At 40.6% G+C, this 19,522-nt stretch overlaps 1 protein-coding gene across 9 annotated transcripts in view; it reads right to left on the minus strand.

Moving 5' to 3' along the window:
- Positions 1-19,522, minus strand: part of TEX2 (testis expressed 2) — a 126,791-nt gene that overhangs the window by 46,620 nt on the left and 60,649 nt on the right. For all 9 annotated transcript variants that reach the window (XM_032805641.2, XM_075071851.1, XM_075071850.1 and 6 more), the window contains one exon: positions 16,020-17,671. In XM_032805641.2, the coding sequence (XP_032661532.1) occupies positions 16,020-17,645 (1,626 nt within the window). In that variant the 5' untranslated portion in view covers positions 17,646-17,671. Of the gene's footprint in view, positions 1-16,019; positions 17,672-19,522 lie in introns of those variants that run through there.

Here is a 19,522-nt window from a genome sequence, read left to right on the forward strand (position 1 = left end):
AGAGTGAAAACTTTAGACAATGGATTTTCATAACTGAAAAATACTAAACTAACTAGAGAAGCCAAGTGACTGTTAATTAATCTGAAGCTATATGCCTGATGCAGAAGTATTTTCCGAATATCTATTTTATCTCAAATTTAATTGGCTGATGAATAAATCTGCTTGGGGGGGGGGGAGATTTTTTGCATGTTTAGTTTAGAATAAAACCTTTGGAGAACAAGTGGAAAAGATATGTGAAAACCTCAAGATTCTTTTCTCCAATTTAGTCACTCTCTGAAATTCCTCCTCTCTCTGAAAAATAGTCAGTGGGGATAGGGACATATTTTCAACCCATGTTGCAACCTATTTTGCAGTGTGTCCAAAACAATTAAATTAATGGATTGTGCTTAAATATAGCAATTCCATCACTATAATCCATTAGAGACAGATCCAATAGCCTGGGATAATGTAACATCAACAATGGACTTTATTGTTGTTTGCGGAGATTGCATGGTTTGGTTTTTGGTACTATTGAAGCAGTTAAATTAAGAAATTTAGTAACTCAGGGAGGATAATGGGAACAGTCAAACGACTTTGCAGCTGTTTGCCATCGACAGTGATCTTATGATCTCCATCTTTAAAGATGAGCAGTTTTGTTTAGAGGATGGAATAGGAGAAATTGTCTGGCTATCAGTAGAATAACTACATTGAAAAATGCTTTGCTAACCATTAGGTGAAACTGCTTTTAGGAAAGGTCAGCCATACTGTTAAAACAGTTAGATTAATAACCAGGCTAGGTCCTGTTAGTGTGACAGTAAATGCTGAGCTTCTGGCTTTAATGAACTCTGTCTTACCAGTACCATAGGCTGTCCTAAATCTCCTATGAAGGCATACTTCTAAAGGGCACTCACAAGAAATTCAAGTAATTTAGGTTAAGATGGACTAACATTTTATATATGTTCCCTCACCACTTGCCCAATCCTGCAACTTTGTACTTGAGTTGTAGTCCCATTGAAACCATTGGGATTACTCTTGTAAGAGCTGCAGAATCAATCAGGCTCTTTAGTACCACACTTCAGCAATCAGACATATTAGATCATTTCAATATAACTGTTTAATACAGTTAACTATAACATGCCTGAGATTTCAACATGAAAAACAGAGGCTGCATCTTGGAATAGTGTTACGACTGATAAGCCAAAGTGTTCAAAGATACCATCAAGCACATAAATGAAAACATCAGCCAGCCTTTTCATAACATGAGCCAGAATTCAAAATATCCTCCAAGAGTCACTTGGCACCACTTTCACAGAGATTGATTAGCAGACATTAGCACTAAACTGATTTCATTTTAAACCCCAGTACTGAAGTCCAGAAATGCCTGCGAAATCTGATAGATATGCAGTCTTCATCAGAAGAATTCCCCTTTCATAGGTTGTTTCCACTTTTTCGTAATTAATTCACTTCTAGAATATGTTGCTTGATAAAGTGGGGAAGATTTGAAGAAGAAGAAGAAAAAAAAAAAAAAAAGATACCTTGTACCAGCATCTTTCAAATCAGGGATATCAAGCTACTTTACAAAAAGGTGGCCAGTTAACAATAGGGGATACAGAGGCACAGGGAGGTTAAAAAGACTTGCCCAAGGTCACAAAAAACCTCAATGGCATTATCAGGAATGGAATGTGTGTCTCTCACTTTAACCATTAATACACTTTAATATATTTTTTCAAAAAATGCTCAGAATTCCACTTGTCCCTGTAAGTGCTCCACTCCCTCCTTTTAAAAAAGTGTATGTCTCCAGACTTAAAGTTGTATCTTCATTGCATAAGGGTGTAAAAATTGATAAACCGATACAGGGTGGGGAATCTGGCATAAATTAAATATAGGAAATGATCTGTGCAAGATGTAAAGCATAAACATGACGGAATAAAGCTTAGCATCCATAAACGGGGAAAAAAAAACAACAAGAAAAATTAGAAAAGGCTTACTAAGTTTATCTATGCTCCAATAACATAACTGAATCATTAGCTTCTGGCAATCAAACTTCATCAATTACTGTGGCCAAGTGAATGGACTGTGGCCAACTGAATTCTAGACACATTAACCAAACTCAACCCTGGCGTAATTCCACTAACTTGAACTGAGTTACACTAGTTTCTTATTTGGTCCATTCCGTGAGCCTCAGCCTAGTGTTTCAAGGCATAAGATCAACAAACTCAATATTAATGCAAGGCTTTGGGGATCAAATACTTGAAAGAACTGACTTCAGAAGGGACATAGTCCTATGATTCAGCAACATAGCCAAAGAGGAAATGGAACGCTGAGTCAGTGGACATATTCTGCACAGTTCTGTGCCGCAAACTGAATCTAGTGCATAGATGAAACACCATCAGAAAGTACATCGTTTCTTCAATAAACCAAAGTTTGCTACACCCAAAGCTATCAGTTTCCTAACAAATTAGATTGCAAGTTCTTTGGGATAGGGACCGCCTTTTACTACAATATATTTTTGTACAGTGCCAAGTGCAACACAGTTCCTCTATTCTGAGTAGGGGCTTTGGGCTTTTTAATTTATTATTTTTTATTACCTGTATTATAGTAGATAGAAACAAACTTAACCTCTTTGCTTTTCTCCTCTATTCAAAAGGCCCCTCACTTTTCTGCTTTTAGAACTAAACCTCAACTTCCTTTTGCTATACAGATACTTACTGGATAACATCTAAAGGCCAGCTAATATATTTTGCATTTGGATAGCATCTTCCATCTGAGCTTTCAGCATGCTTTACAAAAACACTAAATATACCACTGCAATCCACTTGTGAGGTAAGCACTGTAATTTTTATAGATTAGGAAACTGACACAAAAAGGGTAAATGATTTGCCCAAGAACATACTGGAAGTCTGCTCCAGTGCCAAGAATAGAACCAAGATGTGCTGATGCCTGGTGTTATGCCTTACCCCCATAACCATCCTTCCTTCTGACTCAGCCAGACCAAAAATCTTCAATTGTAAAGATAACCAGCTACTTCTGGAATAGTTTTTCTGAACTTACTGCTATAGTTATTTAAAAGGGTATGAAATCTAGGGAATTCTATGTTTATGACAGATATTTCAAACCTAATGACTCTGTATAAGACAACTGATCAACAGGTCGGTGGGTGGGTGTGTACACACACACACGCTTACCAAGACCATTCAGCAATAGCTTTCAAATGGGCAAATTTTGAAATTTCCAACTGCTTTTATGGGTGAGTTTTACAAGATCTCAAGAGACAAAAATTACGTTAAAATCAAAGCTGTGCTCCATGATTGACAATTACTCCCAGATTAATCCTATAATAGTTATGCTTTTAATTCGTCAAATCCAAACATTAAGTATTCATGTAGCCAAAGATTAGTCATTTTAAGTTAAGGGACAAGGAAGGAAAACATAACATACAGAAGAGCATTTCAAATTTTGATTAACCTCTATAGTGACAACTGTTTACATTAAAAACATGATTACAGATAAATACATGGTTGAAAAAATGGCCTGTGAAACTTGGATTTCTAAGGCATAATTTGAGATCTCCATTGTTCATCTATACATTTATATAGTTGGTCACTGAAGTATTTGCCTCCTGCATTACCTATGATTTCTGCTGGTGGATTATGCTCTGCTATACAAGTACCAAGAACTACTGTTCATAACCATAATACAAAACTGGCAGAACAAGTTACTCTCTAAAGTAAATGTCCTGTTGGATCTGAAGGACTCTTCTGCTTCAACCAAGTAAGTGCATAGCTAAATCAGCAGCTAAAACCAGGCTCTGCAATTTAAAATTTGGGGGTTTTTCCCCCTGCAGGCAAGTAAAGACAGAGGACATAATCTGAACTCCAAGACAGTATTGGCTGAAAGACTTCAGAGGAAAGACAAATGTAAGGGGACTGTTATCCCCTTACTAACATTCAGTGGGGGTGTTTTGGTTGCTAGCTCCCAGCACTAAAAGGGGAGGAATCAATGGCAAATCAGGACCCTAAGACTGACAGTCTCCAGGAACAATGGCGAGAGGCCATTGCTCCAAGTCAGCCTGATTGACAGGGTGGGCAGGCTAATCAAAGAGACAGAAGGCCAGGGTGGGTCCCGTCCTCTGTGTGAGCTGAAATTGCGTGGGTCAGACAGAGTGGGGCTGAGCTAAGGCGAGAGTAGGGGCCCAAGCTAAGCTGCTGGGAGCAGAGCTGCAACCCAAAAAGTGAGAGCACAGCCCAGAGAGAGCAGACCTGCCCTGGGAGGGGAGCTGCAGCAACCAGAGCCAGAGGGGCCAGACAAGCAGCCCAGGAAGCAGGTGAGAGCTGAGAGACACAGAAGCAGCCTGCAAAACAGACCTGCCCTGGGAGCAGAGCTGTAGCAACTGGAGCCAGGGAGGCCAGAGAAGCAGCCCAGAGAGCTGAAGGCAGAGCAGCAGCAGCAGCCATGCTGAGGCAGTGTGGAGCTGGGGCTGGAGCAGTCCGGAGCTGGGTGCGGTGAGCAGCTGGGGAGAGCGAGGGGGACCCTGGGCAGTGGGCCCAGCACAGGGAGACGCCTCAGCCAAGAGGTCCTGCAGGCCAGACTTGGAGGGGGATAATAACCCTGACAGAGCAGGGGTGACACTGGGGAGAAGGGTCCCGCCACCCAGAGCTGAGAGAGTGTGGCCACCACCAGAGCAACTGTCTGACCCGCAGCGTCCCTGCAGCACAGCCAGGGCCTGAGAAGGAGGCCTGGGACCTACAAGGAACAGACTGTGAAGTGCCCTGATGTCCAGAGACATTGTTTGTGATGGTCCCTGCCACAGAGCAGGGTGATGTGTTTTCCTTTAACCGTTCCCATTTTTCCTTATTCTTTTTTAAAATTAATTGTTAATTAAATAACTTGTATTTGCTTTAAATTGTATGATGTGATCAGTGGGTCAGGGATGTGTGCAGTGCAAAGAGTACCCCGGAGTGGGGACACCCAAGCCCCTATTCTGGGTGACCACAGCAGGGTTGGGAGTGAGCCTCCCAGGAATCCTGGGCCCAGCCTTGTTGGAGTTAGGAGGACTGACAGACAGGAGAGTGGAAGGGGAGTCCTCTGGGTAAAGGAAGTGGGAGCGAGGACTCAGATCCTTTCGCTATCCCACTTCACCGGGGTAGTGGAGAAGCCAGGAAAGTTCCCCACAATAGTGGGACCATTCCCCCGCTTACACAAAAATAGTTACAAATCATGGGTCAGAAATCAACAGGATGAAACAAGATTTAGTTGGGGAGAGAGAAGGGGACTCAGGTGTTCAGAGTTCGCAAGAACATAAATTAAAACTAGTCACCTCCTCTTAAAACACTATATGCCAAATACAAATATAAAGAGGCATTTGAACTTAAACAGGACGGTAGAGCAGCGGTTCTCAACCTTTCCAGACTACTGTACCACTTTCAGGAGTGATTTGTCTTGGCTACCCGCAAGTTTCACCTCACTTAAAAACTACTTGCTTATAAAAATCAGACAAAAAAATATAAAAAAAAGGCACAGCACACTATGAAAAATTGCTTACTTTCTCATTTTGTCTGTATGAAATTTTAGTTTGTACTGACTTCGATCGTGCTTTCTGTAGCCTGTTGTAAAGCTAGGCAAATATCTAGATGAGTTGATGTACCCCCAGAAAACCTTTGTGTAGCCCCAGGGGTACCCCTACCCCTGTTTGAGAACCATTGCAGTAAAGCAATGAAGAGGATGTGGAAGAACAGGCCTTCAGTCATGAACGGTTGTCCTTCTCTGCACCTTTTCCAATTCTAACATATCTTTGGTGATGGGACAACCAGAACTGCATACAGCATTCAGGTGTGGGTGTATCATGGAGTTAGATCAGGCATAGGCAATCTATGGCACATGTCCCAAAAGGAGCACGTGAGCTAATTTTCAGTGGCACTCACACTGCTCAGGTCCTGGCCACCGGTTTGGGGGGGCTCTGCATTTTAATTTAATTTTAAATGAAGCTTCTTAAACATTTTAGAAACCTTATTTACTTTACATACAATAGTTTAGTTATATATTATAGACTTATAGAAAGAGACCTTCTAATAATGTTAAAACGTATTACTGACACACGAAATCTTAGAGTGAATAAATGAAGACTCGGCATACCACTTCTGAAAGGTTGCTGATCCCGATTTATATAGTGACATTATGATATCTACTGTTTTATTATGTATCTCTTTCTTAACAGTTCCTAACATTGTTAGCTTTTTTGACTGCTTCTGCAGATTGAGCAGATGTTTTCATAGAACTTTATCCATGATGATTCAAGATCTCTTTCTAGAGTGGTAACAACTAATATAGATTCCATCATTTTGTATGGATAGTTGGGATGATGTTTTCCAGTGAGTATTACTTTGCATTTATCAATACTGAATTTTGTCTGCGATTTTGTTTCCCTGTCCCCCAATTTTGCAACACTCTTTTGTAACTCCTCTCAATCTGCTTTGGACTAAACTATCTTGAAGTAACATGGATCATCTGCAAGCTTTGATGCCTCACTGCCTGCTCCTTTTTCCACAGTAAGACAAGCAGCATCTTCTTTCTTGCTCCCTGGCAATGGCAATCAACAGCTGCCTTGAACCTGTGTAGGATAATTTCTCTGTAACCCACTTGAATGTGGTGTAAGAGGAAGTAGCAGCAGAGATTCTACAATGACACACAGAAGATTTATTCCCCTTTATCCTTTTGCCATCAGCACAAATGTGATTCAGTACTAGCTTCTCACTTCAGTGCTGCACTGCAACATCTGAACGCTATTTGGGGTCAGGATGAGTTAATGGGGGAGGCAATTGCAGAAGGTGAAAATAGCCCAGGAATTTGATTCAGTGGGAGGTGGCCAGGCCAGAAACCTCAGTTTTCCAGAGCCCTCATAAGATAAACATGTTAAGACCATAAACCTTTGGAGCTTGGTTTTTGTAAATATTTTTACTTTATCAAGTTGGGTTTTTTTGACTGAACCAGGTACAGATGGAGAGAAAAAGAATGTTCCTTTTGAGCAGTCAGAGGGTTATTTTATGTATATGTGTGTAGTGGGGGAGTGGTAGAGTTGCCAACTTTCTAGTCACACAAAACTGAACACCCTAGCCCCGCCCCTTGCTCACTACATTCCCCCTCCCTTTGTTGGTGTCACTAAGCATAACCCTAAGTAACATGGAAAAGTGGAAGGCAATAAGGATATAAAGTCTCCCTGTTTAGGCCTCAGATGAGCAAAAGTCCTTCCATGTTTGAACTCTAATCGACCTAAAAGGCTGGCTGATGGGAAAGGCCAGGAGTAACAGCCGTTATCAGTTGCAACAGTTCTAATTGGTCTAAAGCAGAAATAATGAGGCCTGTGCACCTTTAGCAGAAGGACAAGATAACTTGCAGAAGGAAAACTTACTAACGAGCTGCCGCGGCCAAGTTTACTTAATGCACCTGCGCTTATGTAACTGCTACGGGGGGAGAAAGAAGTGTGTGAGAAAAGAATGCTGCAGCCGGACAGAGGAGGGAGGGGAAACGGGGGCTTGCTAGTCAGCGAGAAAAATTCTCATGGATATAAAGGAACAGACTGCTTGTTTTAGCTGGGCTGGATCTGAGGCGTACTAAGTCTCCCAGCTCCGCTTTGGGATCCCAAATAAACTTGTGTTCTGCTTCTCCGTCTCGGTGTGATTATTGGCGCTAAGCACTCTGGGCACGGACTACCACTGTTGTTTGCCTCAGCAGTCTATCTGCCTGCAACACCTTGGTGGCTCGGTCTCCCCCACCCTCACTCACTTTCACTGGGCTAGGGCAAGGAATTGGGGAGGGCTCTAACTGGGGGCGTGGGCTCTGGCCTGGGGCCAGAAATGAGTGTTCAGAGTGCCGGGGAGGCGGCTCCAGGCTGGGGCAGGGAGTTGTGGTGCGGGATGGGGTAGGGACTCTGGTGGGGGGGGCAGATTTGGGGTGGTGCTGGGAATGAGCAGTCTGGGGTGCAGGAGGGGGCTCCAAGCTGAGGGGTGGAGCCAATGGATTTGGAATGCAGGAGGGGGCTGCAGGTTGAGGCAGGGGTTGGAGTGCAGGAGTGGGCGAAGGCTCTGGGGTGGGTCCAGGGATGAGGGTTCAGGATGTGGAAGGGGGCTCAGGAGTAGGGCAGGGGATTGGGGCGTGGGCTTACCTCGGGCAGCTCCTGGTCAGTGGCGCAGCAAGGAGGCCAAGGCAGGCTGCCTTTCCTGACAGGTCCAAGGCGGAGGGGCCAGGAGGCTCCACATGCTGCTCTCGCCTGCAGGCACTGCCCCCCATTGGCCTGTTCCTGGCCAGTAGGAGTGCGGAGCCGGTGCTTGGGCAGTGCCTGGAGGCCCGGGCTCTGCGCGCCTGCCTACACCTAGGAGCCGGACCAGCTGGCCACCTCCAGGGTGCAGCACAGTGCCTAGCCTGCCTTAGCGCTGCAGCACCACCGGACTTTTAATGGCTGACTGGAGCTGCCAGGGTCCCTTTTAGACCAGGTGTTCTGGTCGAAAACAGGACATCTGATCACCCTAGGGAGTGGAGGGCTTCAAAATCAGGCTAACCCTGATGTATAATTTGTAATACTTTATTCAGCAAAGTGTACTTTTTCTTTTCATCAACTGTCTGCAAAGAGTCTGAACTCATTTGCAATTTGCAGACTTATAGCAAACAACTCTTGGTTTTCAGATTACCAAAATAGTTCATGATCGATGTATAAACGTGATGTAAATTTTAAACATCACGTATTTATTCCATTCCCGACTGGATGACTTACAGCACGTATCTAACCAATATGGCATGAATTTCATCACCAATTTTCAGTATCAAGTTCAAGTTTCAGAATTCAAAATTTGCAGTGCTGCTGCTGAATTAAAGAATTCAAAATTCACTTTCAATAAATTGAGTTTTAAATTATTTTTTGCAATTATTCATGTGAATAATTTTTTCCCTAGAATATTTGTGAAAGTGAACACAGAGGCATGAATAGCCAAAGCAAATTTTTCAGAAATTAAGTGAATATTTGCCAAACTTCTGTGTGTGTGATATCCACTTACCTCTCAGCACTCTTACTTTCTCAAAGAAACATTTGAGAAGTCCTGTTTATAAACAATGAAATCTGAAACGTGTACAGGTATACACAGACACAAAATACCTTTTTTAAACCAACAGCTGAAAAATCAAGTCATTTTCCTGGGAAGGCTCTCCTTTTCCATTTGGAAAAGTGGATTCCCATCCTCATTTAGGTTTTCAATATGACTCTTTTCTAACCATTACTACTTTACTTGGGCATTTCCATCATCAGCAATACCATTAATGTTGCCAGTCCAGCTCTGCAAACAATGTTTTTAAAAAACTTGCGCTCCCTGGTTGGCTCTAAAACATCAAACATTCCTGGAAAATCACTTTGCAAGTCCAACAACTACATTTTGTTAATTATTTTATTGACAGAAGAACAGTTTTGGGGTTTGTTTGTTTTGAGAGACAGTAGGGCAGGTCAAATGCTGGGTTTAACCAACCTGGCCTTCTCCACTTAGGCGTCCAAAAAAAAGCCTGTATCATTGCTTGAAATATAAAGCAGTCAGAATTGTGTATTGGCTAGATTGTTAATAGGGGGCATATTTTAAGATGATGTAATAAGACATGCTAGGGAAGTCAAGACACCTTTACCAGAAGATGGTGTTTCTGACACATAGCCTATTGAGTTTGTAAAGGAATTACTTCTACAATTGACTAAAGATTGCTCAAGCAATAATTCTGAATACAGATGTGAACCTTCCCAAACAAAAATCATATCCCACTTTACTGGAAACATGAAGTTTAAAAGAATTAGTTGAGTATTCTTTTAAGCTATATAAAATAGGCAGGTAGCAAAAAGAAAAAAATTACAATAAGTGCACCAAGGTTTTTTTTTCCCCCTCAAAGTGACAATCAAGCTGTGCTCATTCTTGGCCTACGTAAACATGTGATCTTAATATTACATTTCTATCTCCTGTTATTTGCCCTTCCCCTTCCCTCTCTAGCCTTCTCTTAAATTAAGCTGTTTGGGGCAGGGGCCACATCTACCTCTATTTGTAGAATACCTAGCATGAGTCCCTGATCCTTATTTTAGACTTTTGTTGATACCATAATATAAATAAAGTTCAAGTACTATGCTAGCGTAGTTTTGCTCGTGTTAATCCAAGGCATGGACCCCAAACCAAACCTTTATGTGAAGTCCAGAAGAGTTTTTCCAAATAGAAAACAAACATCAAGAGCAAATACACTGAAGCAGACTGAGCATTCAGCAAATATTCATCATAGATACTTGATACATGAATCATGCTGAATTGGATGGGCCTGGTAAGCTTCTTGCCTATATCCCCCTCCCACCCCATATAAATGTATTACCTAAATCCAAAATACAGGATAAGAAAGAGGTGGCATAGATATACCGCAGGATATTTAGCATCAGCTGTAATCCAACCTTCTGCTCACTAGCTCTTGCAGATTTGAGGATGAAGTGGTCATTCGGAAAGTAGTAATTGGCAAGATAAAAAGTTGGTAGGATTGTAGGTCAACGAAGTGGCAGGGAGGATGGCTTTGGGTGCAAAAGAGAATGGCAAAGAGAGAAATGGTACCACTTAGCCAGATCAAATTAGAGCAGTATACCTGCCTGCCAAATCCCAGAAGTATTCAAGATAGATCCAGCCCTGAAAAACTCATGGAAAAATCCTCAAATTCGTATTTCCCAATTTCACATTTGCAGTAAACTATTTAAGGTATAAAGACATTTTCCCATGTGTAAAAGGAGAACCCTAATATCTCCCATCAAATTATATAACATTTGGCCAAAGACTATTCTTGTTAGATTCTAAAATGATTCAAAATTCAGGACTGTTGTCCCCCCCAATCTGTACTCAAGAGTACATTGTCTGTGCTAGTTCAGATGCCTTATTGGACTGAGCCCTCATCTGCACCATGAACTTCATTCTCAGAGGTAAATATGATGCAGATAAAATGATTTGATTTGAGAGGACCAAAGTAAACCCAGTTTAATCCACCTCTAGTGCTGATCCTCTTCCCTGTCATTGCTTCATATTAGGGTATTTAAACAACATGTACACAGAACTTTCTGCCTAGGAACAGCAGCAGCAGCCAAAAACTGAAACTATCACATGAGCACATTGAAACAAACAATACAGCACATTGTATGATTGCTAACAAGCTAATGCAAAGTGCCCCCTACGCACCAACAAAACTCTCTTAAAGTTAAATCATATGCAGCACTGGAAAATTATTTTAACAGAAGCCAACTCAGTCCCTGCTAAGAACACTGCCATTTAAATACACAGATTAAACTAATGTATTCAATGCTTGAGAATTTCATGACTAAATGTGTATCATCAAAATAATTTGTATATATTTAGTCTATTCTACCACATCAAATTCAAGCTCCTTGCCTCTCACTAAGCTCTGCACAAATGTCAGCCCTGCCCACGTTTGCACTCTCATTTCTTATTTTTCCTCCCAACTACTGTTACTGGGCTTATTTTCTTTTCCCACTTAACTTCCCACTTTCTTTCAAGCCCACCATTACTCTTGGAATAGCCTTCCATTTTGTGTTTGACTAGCACCTTCTTCTCTCTCTTCTCCTTCAGATCCCCTTTAGAACTACAGCTGTGCTAAATGACATCAATGAACCCTCAAGTACTCACCAGCAATGCTTTTAGAAGTTAGTGGTTCAGTGCATCTCAGACTATGTTTGTGAAAGTTTAACAAACATGGGTTGAAGCTATCCAGCCTCCCAAGCACCTGGAGACCCTCTCCCCATTATTCATATGAAGCTTTTGGATGAAGGTTAATAAAAGAAGAATTCTTTTTTAGGATTGAAGTGAAAACTGGCAATTCCTGTTAACCTCACCTGTTTTAAAGCCCACAGTTCAGTAGCTTCAGCAATTAATGTATTTTCAGTGGGTGACTCTTGCTTGAGCAGATCAAAACTAAAATCCTTCAAATATAATCAACTACAGAAATGGATGTCATGCTGTTTTATTAGTTACTTAACCAGAAAGGTCTAGAGAGCTTCCATGTTAGCTTGCTAAAATTAGCACCTACTTACAATCCAATGGCAGCAAATCAGAAGTGCTACAACTATGCTAGTCACTTCCGCCATTATTTGATGCATTTAATCTGCAGAGATCAAAAATTTAGGCCATGGAATTCTACAATGTGGTTTGTAGTAACCTTCAACTTAGGAACTCACAGAAACTACAGGTCCCAGTATGCAATGTTCTCTCTTGAAGTAACATGCCATTTTATGCATGTTAGTTACTGCTGAACCCTCAGCAAGTTCTCAGTTTGGCAAAATCTGGGCACACTTGCTATAAACACAATGCCATCCAAAATATTCACTATCCTTTGATTAGGAACTAAAGTATGGGGAAAAATAAGTTATAAAAAAATATTACACACAACAATATCTATCATATGGACCTCAGGTAATCTGTTTGATATCAATCTGCCTGAATGCCAAGAGTTGAATAAAAAAGGCTGTAAAGGATGAAACCACAGGAAACGAAACAATGGCAAAAGAAAAGGCTCCTGGAGTAACCTGTGCAGGGGAGCTATCAACTGGGGAATACCCCCATTTGGATCCATGGAATGGTTTCATCTTTCCAAGGCTGAGCTAGGATCAAAGGGGATCCTAAAGCATTCAAGATGCTAGAAAAAAAGGGAAAAAGATAACGAGTGAGTAGCCAAAGGCTATCAGTGTGTGCTGGTGAAAGTTGACACTGTATGACTTGCAGAGACAGGGAACTAGCCCAGGAAGTTAAACAAAATACAGTATATACATCAAAATTCTTCAAAGAATCTGCATGAAATTCCAAACATCATTCTGGGCTCATTCCAAAGCAAACACATACCATATGATTTAGTGCATTTCAAAATGTAATTTTACCTAGAAAATTGAATCAAAAAAACTTTCTTAAGCCTCCATCCCACATATCTGACGTTCCCTATAGCTTTGATGCAATGCTGGACAGAAAAATAAAAGCGATTAACGTCAAGACTTCAGATTATATCTATCCTCCCACTAGCAACAGAACAAAAGACTACTTGGCTACAATAGCCAACTACAGATCTAGGTCTGCACTGCAAGGCTGCTCAAATTCAGGGTCCAGCCCACATACAGAACTAGGGCTGGTTGAAAACTGAAACTACTTCTTCCCCCTTCATTTTCAGAAAATTGTTTTGTTTGGGTTTTTTTAAAATCAGGGCCACCCAGAGAATTCAGAGGGCCTGGGGCAAAGCAATCTCGGGGGCCCCTTCCATAAAAAAAAGTTGCAATACTATAGAATACTATATTCTTGTGGGGGCCCCTGTGGGACCCAGGGCAAACTGCCCCACTTGCCCCCCCGGGCAGCCCTGTTTTAAACTAAAAAGAATTTTGGGGGAACTAACTGCTTTCCTTGAAAATTTTCAGCTTTAAAAAAAAAAAGTATTGTATTCTTTGGTTGCTATAAATTTTGTTTAAAAGTCCACATTTTCTATAGAAGTAGAATCCCCACACGCACACACACACGCTTTACACAAAAAGAGAAAAATGACTTAAGCACTTCAGATTATAAACCTTTTGGAGCAGGTACTGTCTCTTTCACATTTGTGAAGCACTCAGAAAGTGTGGTGTTTATTACTACAACATTTGTGACCGGGAGGGGGAGAGAGATATTACAACACAGTGAAGAAAACAATGAGGGAAAGAATGACAAGTGTGTGGGGAGTGAAAAAATGACATGAGATACTGACTGAAAAGAGAAAAAGAGGACATGGTCAACCAAACTCATTTTTAGCAGAATAACCCAATCCACATTGGTTTTATAGGGAAGATGTGTTAGGAACCAAATTCAGTCAAATATTTTTAAAAAATACCACAAACTCCAACTTCCACCTACATACGCCTCCGCTCTCTCTCTCCCACCCGCTTTTCAACCATGCATGCTGTTTCACCAGAATTCAGTAAGTCCTCCTGAGTACATGTGCATTTTCAGTAGCATCAACTGCAAAGAATACACATTCCTAGCCAGCACTTTGCAGGCTATGCCACTGGGAAAATACTCAGGCTCAGAAACAGGTGCTGGAGTAGACAGTCCTGTTTATAATCATCTGTTGGAGAAGAGGTAATGTGCTGTCACTCAGTTAGCCAGCATCTTGGGATGACATGAACACCTAGTGACACGAACACCGGCGCTGAAGAGAACAAAGATTGATTGAGAGGAAGACCCCAGACTGAAAGAACAATAAGTAGAAGAGAGAGAATTAGACTGAGAACAGCAATAAAAGGAGTGGATTATTTATTGAATACAAAGTGTTTCTGGAACAGTGCTAAAGATGACACTCTCCACACCCCAAAGAATTTACACTCTATTTAGAGCGAGAAAATATACAAATGGACATGACAGCTTGTAGGCTGAAGGTCTCAGCTTCAGGAGAAAAAAAAAAAATACTGGAACAGAGAAGTAGTAAAACAAAAAACACAGGAAAAAAAAAAAATCAATCATTACAAAAAACCAAGCCATTATTCTACAGAAAAATACAGAATGAAGAATGTTACGTAAATACTAAACAGTCCTAAGAGAACTTATGAAGATCATACCAAAAAAAAAAAATTTTTACTTGTTCTAATAAATATTCTAAGTTAAAAATCAAGAGAACTTTTGTCATTAAAAATATTTACTATTTCAATTTGCTTTCCCCTTCCCCAAATCTCTGACTGCAGGGCTTTTAAAAACATATGACATTACGTTCCTGAATATGTGACAACTAAAAACAGATTAAGAGAGCTCCAACCAGGTTTAATATTTCTTTAATAATCAGTATTTAGTTTAATCTATTATAAGTAGGCTCTTTCTGGAGAGTTTTAACTGTCATCTATCTAAAAAACAGAATAGTCTTCAATTAGAGGAAAAAATAAGCAACTTGTCTAGAAAGTCCGATTCTCCAATGCAGCCAGACACATTGCAGCAACAGTTTTATGTTCACTGATGGGAATGGACTATTAATAATGCCAAGAGATATGCACCATTTCACAACAGCCTATTCATTATTTTTATAACCAGTATTTTGGGTTGACTTGTTAATGGACAATGTTTTTTTAAAATAAAGACTCACATTATACTGAGATTTTAATCAGTTAAAATATCAAGCGAAATTCATTGTCACTGAGAAATTTGAGGTTATGTTCTATTCCAGACATAATTTCTTATCTAAACTATCCAATTAGCCAATTATCTATTCTTTTTCAAGTTTTATTTTTATTGTGGACACCAATGTAAAAAGATGATTACATGACAAGTGAAAACATCAAAGTATTAGAAAGAGTGGTCACATGGGTCACAGCTGAACAAAGTACAGTGTTAAATTATACAAGGCAAGAGAGTACACCAGCTCTGAACAAGGAGAAAAAAAACCCATAGTGCTAGCACTTTTTAAATCCAGGTCTTAGCTCATTTGATGGGCTGCAATTATCAAACTAAGATATTTACAAAGTATTCAAATACAGACAAACCCCAACCCAGACTATCCCCCTTGACATTTTTCCACTTGCCATTTCCTCCTCCCACTCTAATTACCTGACATTTGAGGTGCTCTTGGACCGACTACATGGTATGAATTGCAATCTGGATAGCAAATTCCCCAAGAAACAAAGCACACTGTCCGAGACACACTGAACTTCACACACACAACATGCTTAAAAAGAAATCTTTGCCATTAACTCCATTCTGCAAGACAAGTTCAAAACACATCTGCCCTTTTCCTTTTGAGGTGATTACTCTATTTTTCCTCTGTAGCTATATGCAATGTTAGTGAATTACTTATGCAAGACAAGAGAGCTAAGGCAGCTGAAGTAGAATACTCTTGCCTACTAAATCATTTCTGATATTGACAACACCATGTGCTCCCAAAGGAGTACTTCAGTTGCACTCACTGATAGATATGATTCTAAGGTGCAAATGAGCTAGCTAAGTTACTTTACTCTGGCTAGAAAAACTGTGTCCAGTAAGAAACCTCACCTTCAATATTTCCGGTTCTTTGATGTCCAGAGATGCTGTATTCCATTGCTTGCTCCGATTTTTATGTAGCTTGTGATATTCATGAGCACTTGGTGTCAGAAGCCAAATCACACAGATTGCAATCATAAATCCAAGGGCAACTCCCAGGAAGAGTCCACAGAAGTAACTAGGGAAAGGGAGTATAAGATAAGCATAGACTAACATTGTAAAGAAGTACAAAGTCTTAACGGGTATTTTAGGCTGCTGCACACATAAATCAACTTCGTCTTCGCTACTGAGTGCAGTACCATATTCCTCAGTTATTTCTGCCTGGAGCAAAGGTTCTGTGGGTTTTTCCACTTTGCTTTCATCCTCTATTAAAAAAAAATCTTCAGAATACAGTTCACAAAATTCTTCATCCTCTTTGCTTGCTAGTGCAGACAAAGAACATTTTTCCAGTACCAGTGAAGTCTTCAAATTTAAGTCCTTTGTGCTTACAGACTGAAAGCTTTTAGTCTCTGTGTCTTTCAGATGTTCCTCAGCAGTTTTGGACTGGTTACTTTTATTTAGAGTAGAATCACTTCCGTAGTAGTCCCCTTCAGAATCACATTCTTCTTCCTTAATGCTATAATTGTTATTGCTTTCCAAGTGACCATTTAAGTTGGAAAGATTTGAAAGTTCTGAAGCACTTGAAGATAAGACTTTGGGCCTGTGGCTACTACTTTCATCACCCATTATTTTGCTGAGGAGTTGAAAAGGCTCATAGATGACTTCTGAAAAGCGTCTTTTAGTGTCTTCAATTTTAGCCTCCATTTCAGGTACTTTAAAAAAGGAACGAGTATCTGAAGGAGACGTTAAAGGGGAAGAGGGGGCAGTTTTGGAATCGCCACCTGTAACTCGAGGCTGAGTGAACTGTTTGAACAGGTGCAAGTTCAGTTTAGAGTCAGGTTTGTAGGATACAGCTTCAGATTCTTGTTTAGATGTGTCTGTGGACAGAGATTTCACTAAGGTTTTCATTAAATGTCTATGTCTTGTGGGCGGGGTGGGCTCTTTTGGTTCTACATCTGTTGAAAGGGACCTAACTAAACTCATAAAAGGCTTTGAACTAGAAACAGTAGATGAAGCACTAGACAAGCCAGTTGGTTTGGATGGAGAGGACAATGGAGAGGATGACAAGCTGGCTTTCTGTTCCAAAGGAGACAACACACCTAATGAGCTAGTTACATGACACAAATCAGATGAGGGTGATGGAACTAATGGCACTGCACTGAATAATTGCGATGCTGAAGAAGAATCCAATGGCTTTACAGTGTTTACGGTTGGCAAAATCACAGCTGACGAAGGTAAGAGGGATGCAGAGTCGACCATGCTATGCGAGGTAGCTGGACCAGAAAAATCATGGCCACCATGTTCAAAGCAGAGGTCTTCCTTGGCTTCAAGTGCTGTTACAACGCTTTGGTCATCCAGTTCATCATTGGGAGACTCCTTAAATTCCTCTTCCTCCTCCTCTTCCTCCTTCCCAAATGCCGAGAAGTGAATGGTGATGACATCTCGGGAAACAGATCGCTGAACCTGCACTTTTGGGGCAGACTGCTTTGAAGACATTTCATCAGTTTTCTCTGCATGGCTACTGTTCAGACTTGTCATTGCAGGTCCCAGAGATATGTCAGGGTCTGTGGAGAGAATATTGAACTAAATTAAAGGCAATTTCTCCCCAAACTCCGCTCTTACTTCCAACTATTAAGACAAATACAGAAAAAACTATTTACATATGGCATGTCTGCAACTTAAGAGCAGCAAATACCCCATGGCACTTTTCATTCCACTGGATTTAATTGCATTTTATCACGTGAAACAAGACGTATTCTACAGTAACTTCGAATTTATTTTCAAAAGTCAGACATATATGTTTTAAGATAAAATACATGCAAACTTGAGGAAAAAGTTTCTCCTAGTGCACATATGCAAAGATTAAAGGGGAACTTGGTCACAGATAAAATGAGACAGGGAGCAAAGGAGGTGCAGGAGAATGAAGGCAAAGGAGGAGTGGCGGGGGGGGGAGTGCAAGAAACAGGGGAATGGAGAAGTAAGAAGATTCCTGCCAAACCCTTTCAGATGTGCTTCAAAGAAGAAACTAGCAAGATTTTGGTGGTAGTGGTGGAAAGAAAGAAAGAGATAAACAAAGATGCCAGGAATTAGGAGGTATGGATTATTAGTGTTCTCCATGATAGCAGAAGTACAGCTAACAGCCAATGCATGTTTTCACACAGCAGAAAAATATACATTCCACCATTAAGATAGTTAAAAAGATTCCACACTGTTAAGCTACCTTTAAGTTTCTACAATTATTTGCCCTGTGTAGAACCCCATCATCTATATCCCTCGTATATTTAGTTCTTACAGACTTATTTCCTGGGACTGAGATGCTATCCAGGCTTTAACAAAGCCTCCAAACTCCAAGAAAAGACAGAAACATGTACAAATGGTGAGGTTAGCTTTTTTGCTTGCCTTTTTAGTTCTCATTTCAAGTTCTGTGAATTATGAACAAATGGTCAGGTTAACTATCATTTTAGCAATATGCACTAGAACAATAATTGCAAACAATCAAAATTAGTTTTGGGCAGTACTGAAATTCTAAAGTCATCATTTAAACAGGATTCTCAATCCCTTTTGACTGAAAATCCTGTAAAATACATATTAAATTTTGGCAGTATTCCCAATAAAGCAAATTGTAAAATGGTTCAAAACTCTGAAAATAAGCAGCTAGTATGCTTATCAAAGGGTTACCACCACCTTAGTTAGGACCATTTGCCTTGTTGTTGGATATGAATTTCTTCTCTGAGAAACACCTCTGACAATGAAGTTCAAGGCAATTCTATTGCTAGGAAGTTAAGTGTACGGCTGTCTTTGACTGTGTGTGGTAACAAGAGGTTGTTTCAATTTTGATCCCTGTTTTGAACAGGATGTTCAGATCTGGGACGGTTCAGAGATTCACCCCATTGCAGAGATAAGAGGTGAGGTGTATAATATGATCATCTAACTTCTAAACCCTTCAACTAGCTTGAGGTTTCTTCACATTAAGGGGGTTGTTTCAGGCCCATCTTTAGCTGGGATGTCAGTTCAGACATATTACAGGTGCCTAGAAATCTATTGCTTGTCATGTAGGCTTCCTGGGGAGAGGTCTAAAGCTGAAAAATGGAAATATAAAAAAAATACAGTTAAGGCAGGAAGCGTGCGCACTCAGTGGCTAGAACTGGGGTCTGGGAGTCAGGAGATCTGGGTTCCATTCTTGGATCTGAGGGAAAAAAGCCTCAGTTTCACCCTCTGTAAAATGAAGGATCATGCCACCTACACCACAAGGGTGTTGCCAGGTGTAGGTTAGGAATGAAAGGGTACGTCTACACTGCACAATTACTTCGAATTAGCTTAATCCGATATTACAAAACAGATCTAATAAAATCGGTTTAGCGCGTCCACAGTGGGATCACGACATCGATTGTTTGCGTCCATGGTCCAAAGTTACC

This window comes from Chelonoidis abingdonii, chromosome 13 (genome assembly GCF_003597395.2).
Source record: "Chelonoidis abingdonii isolate Lonesome George chromosome 13, CheloAbing_2.0, whole genome shotgun sequence".
Classification (NCBI taxonomy): domain Eukaryota; kingdom Metazoa; phylum Chordata; order Testudines; family Testudinidae; genus Chelonoidis; species Chelonoidis abingdonii.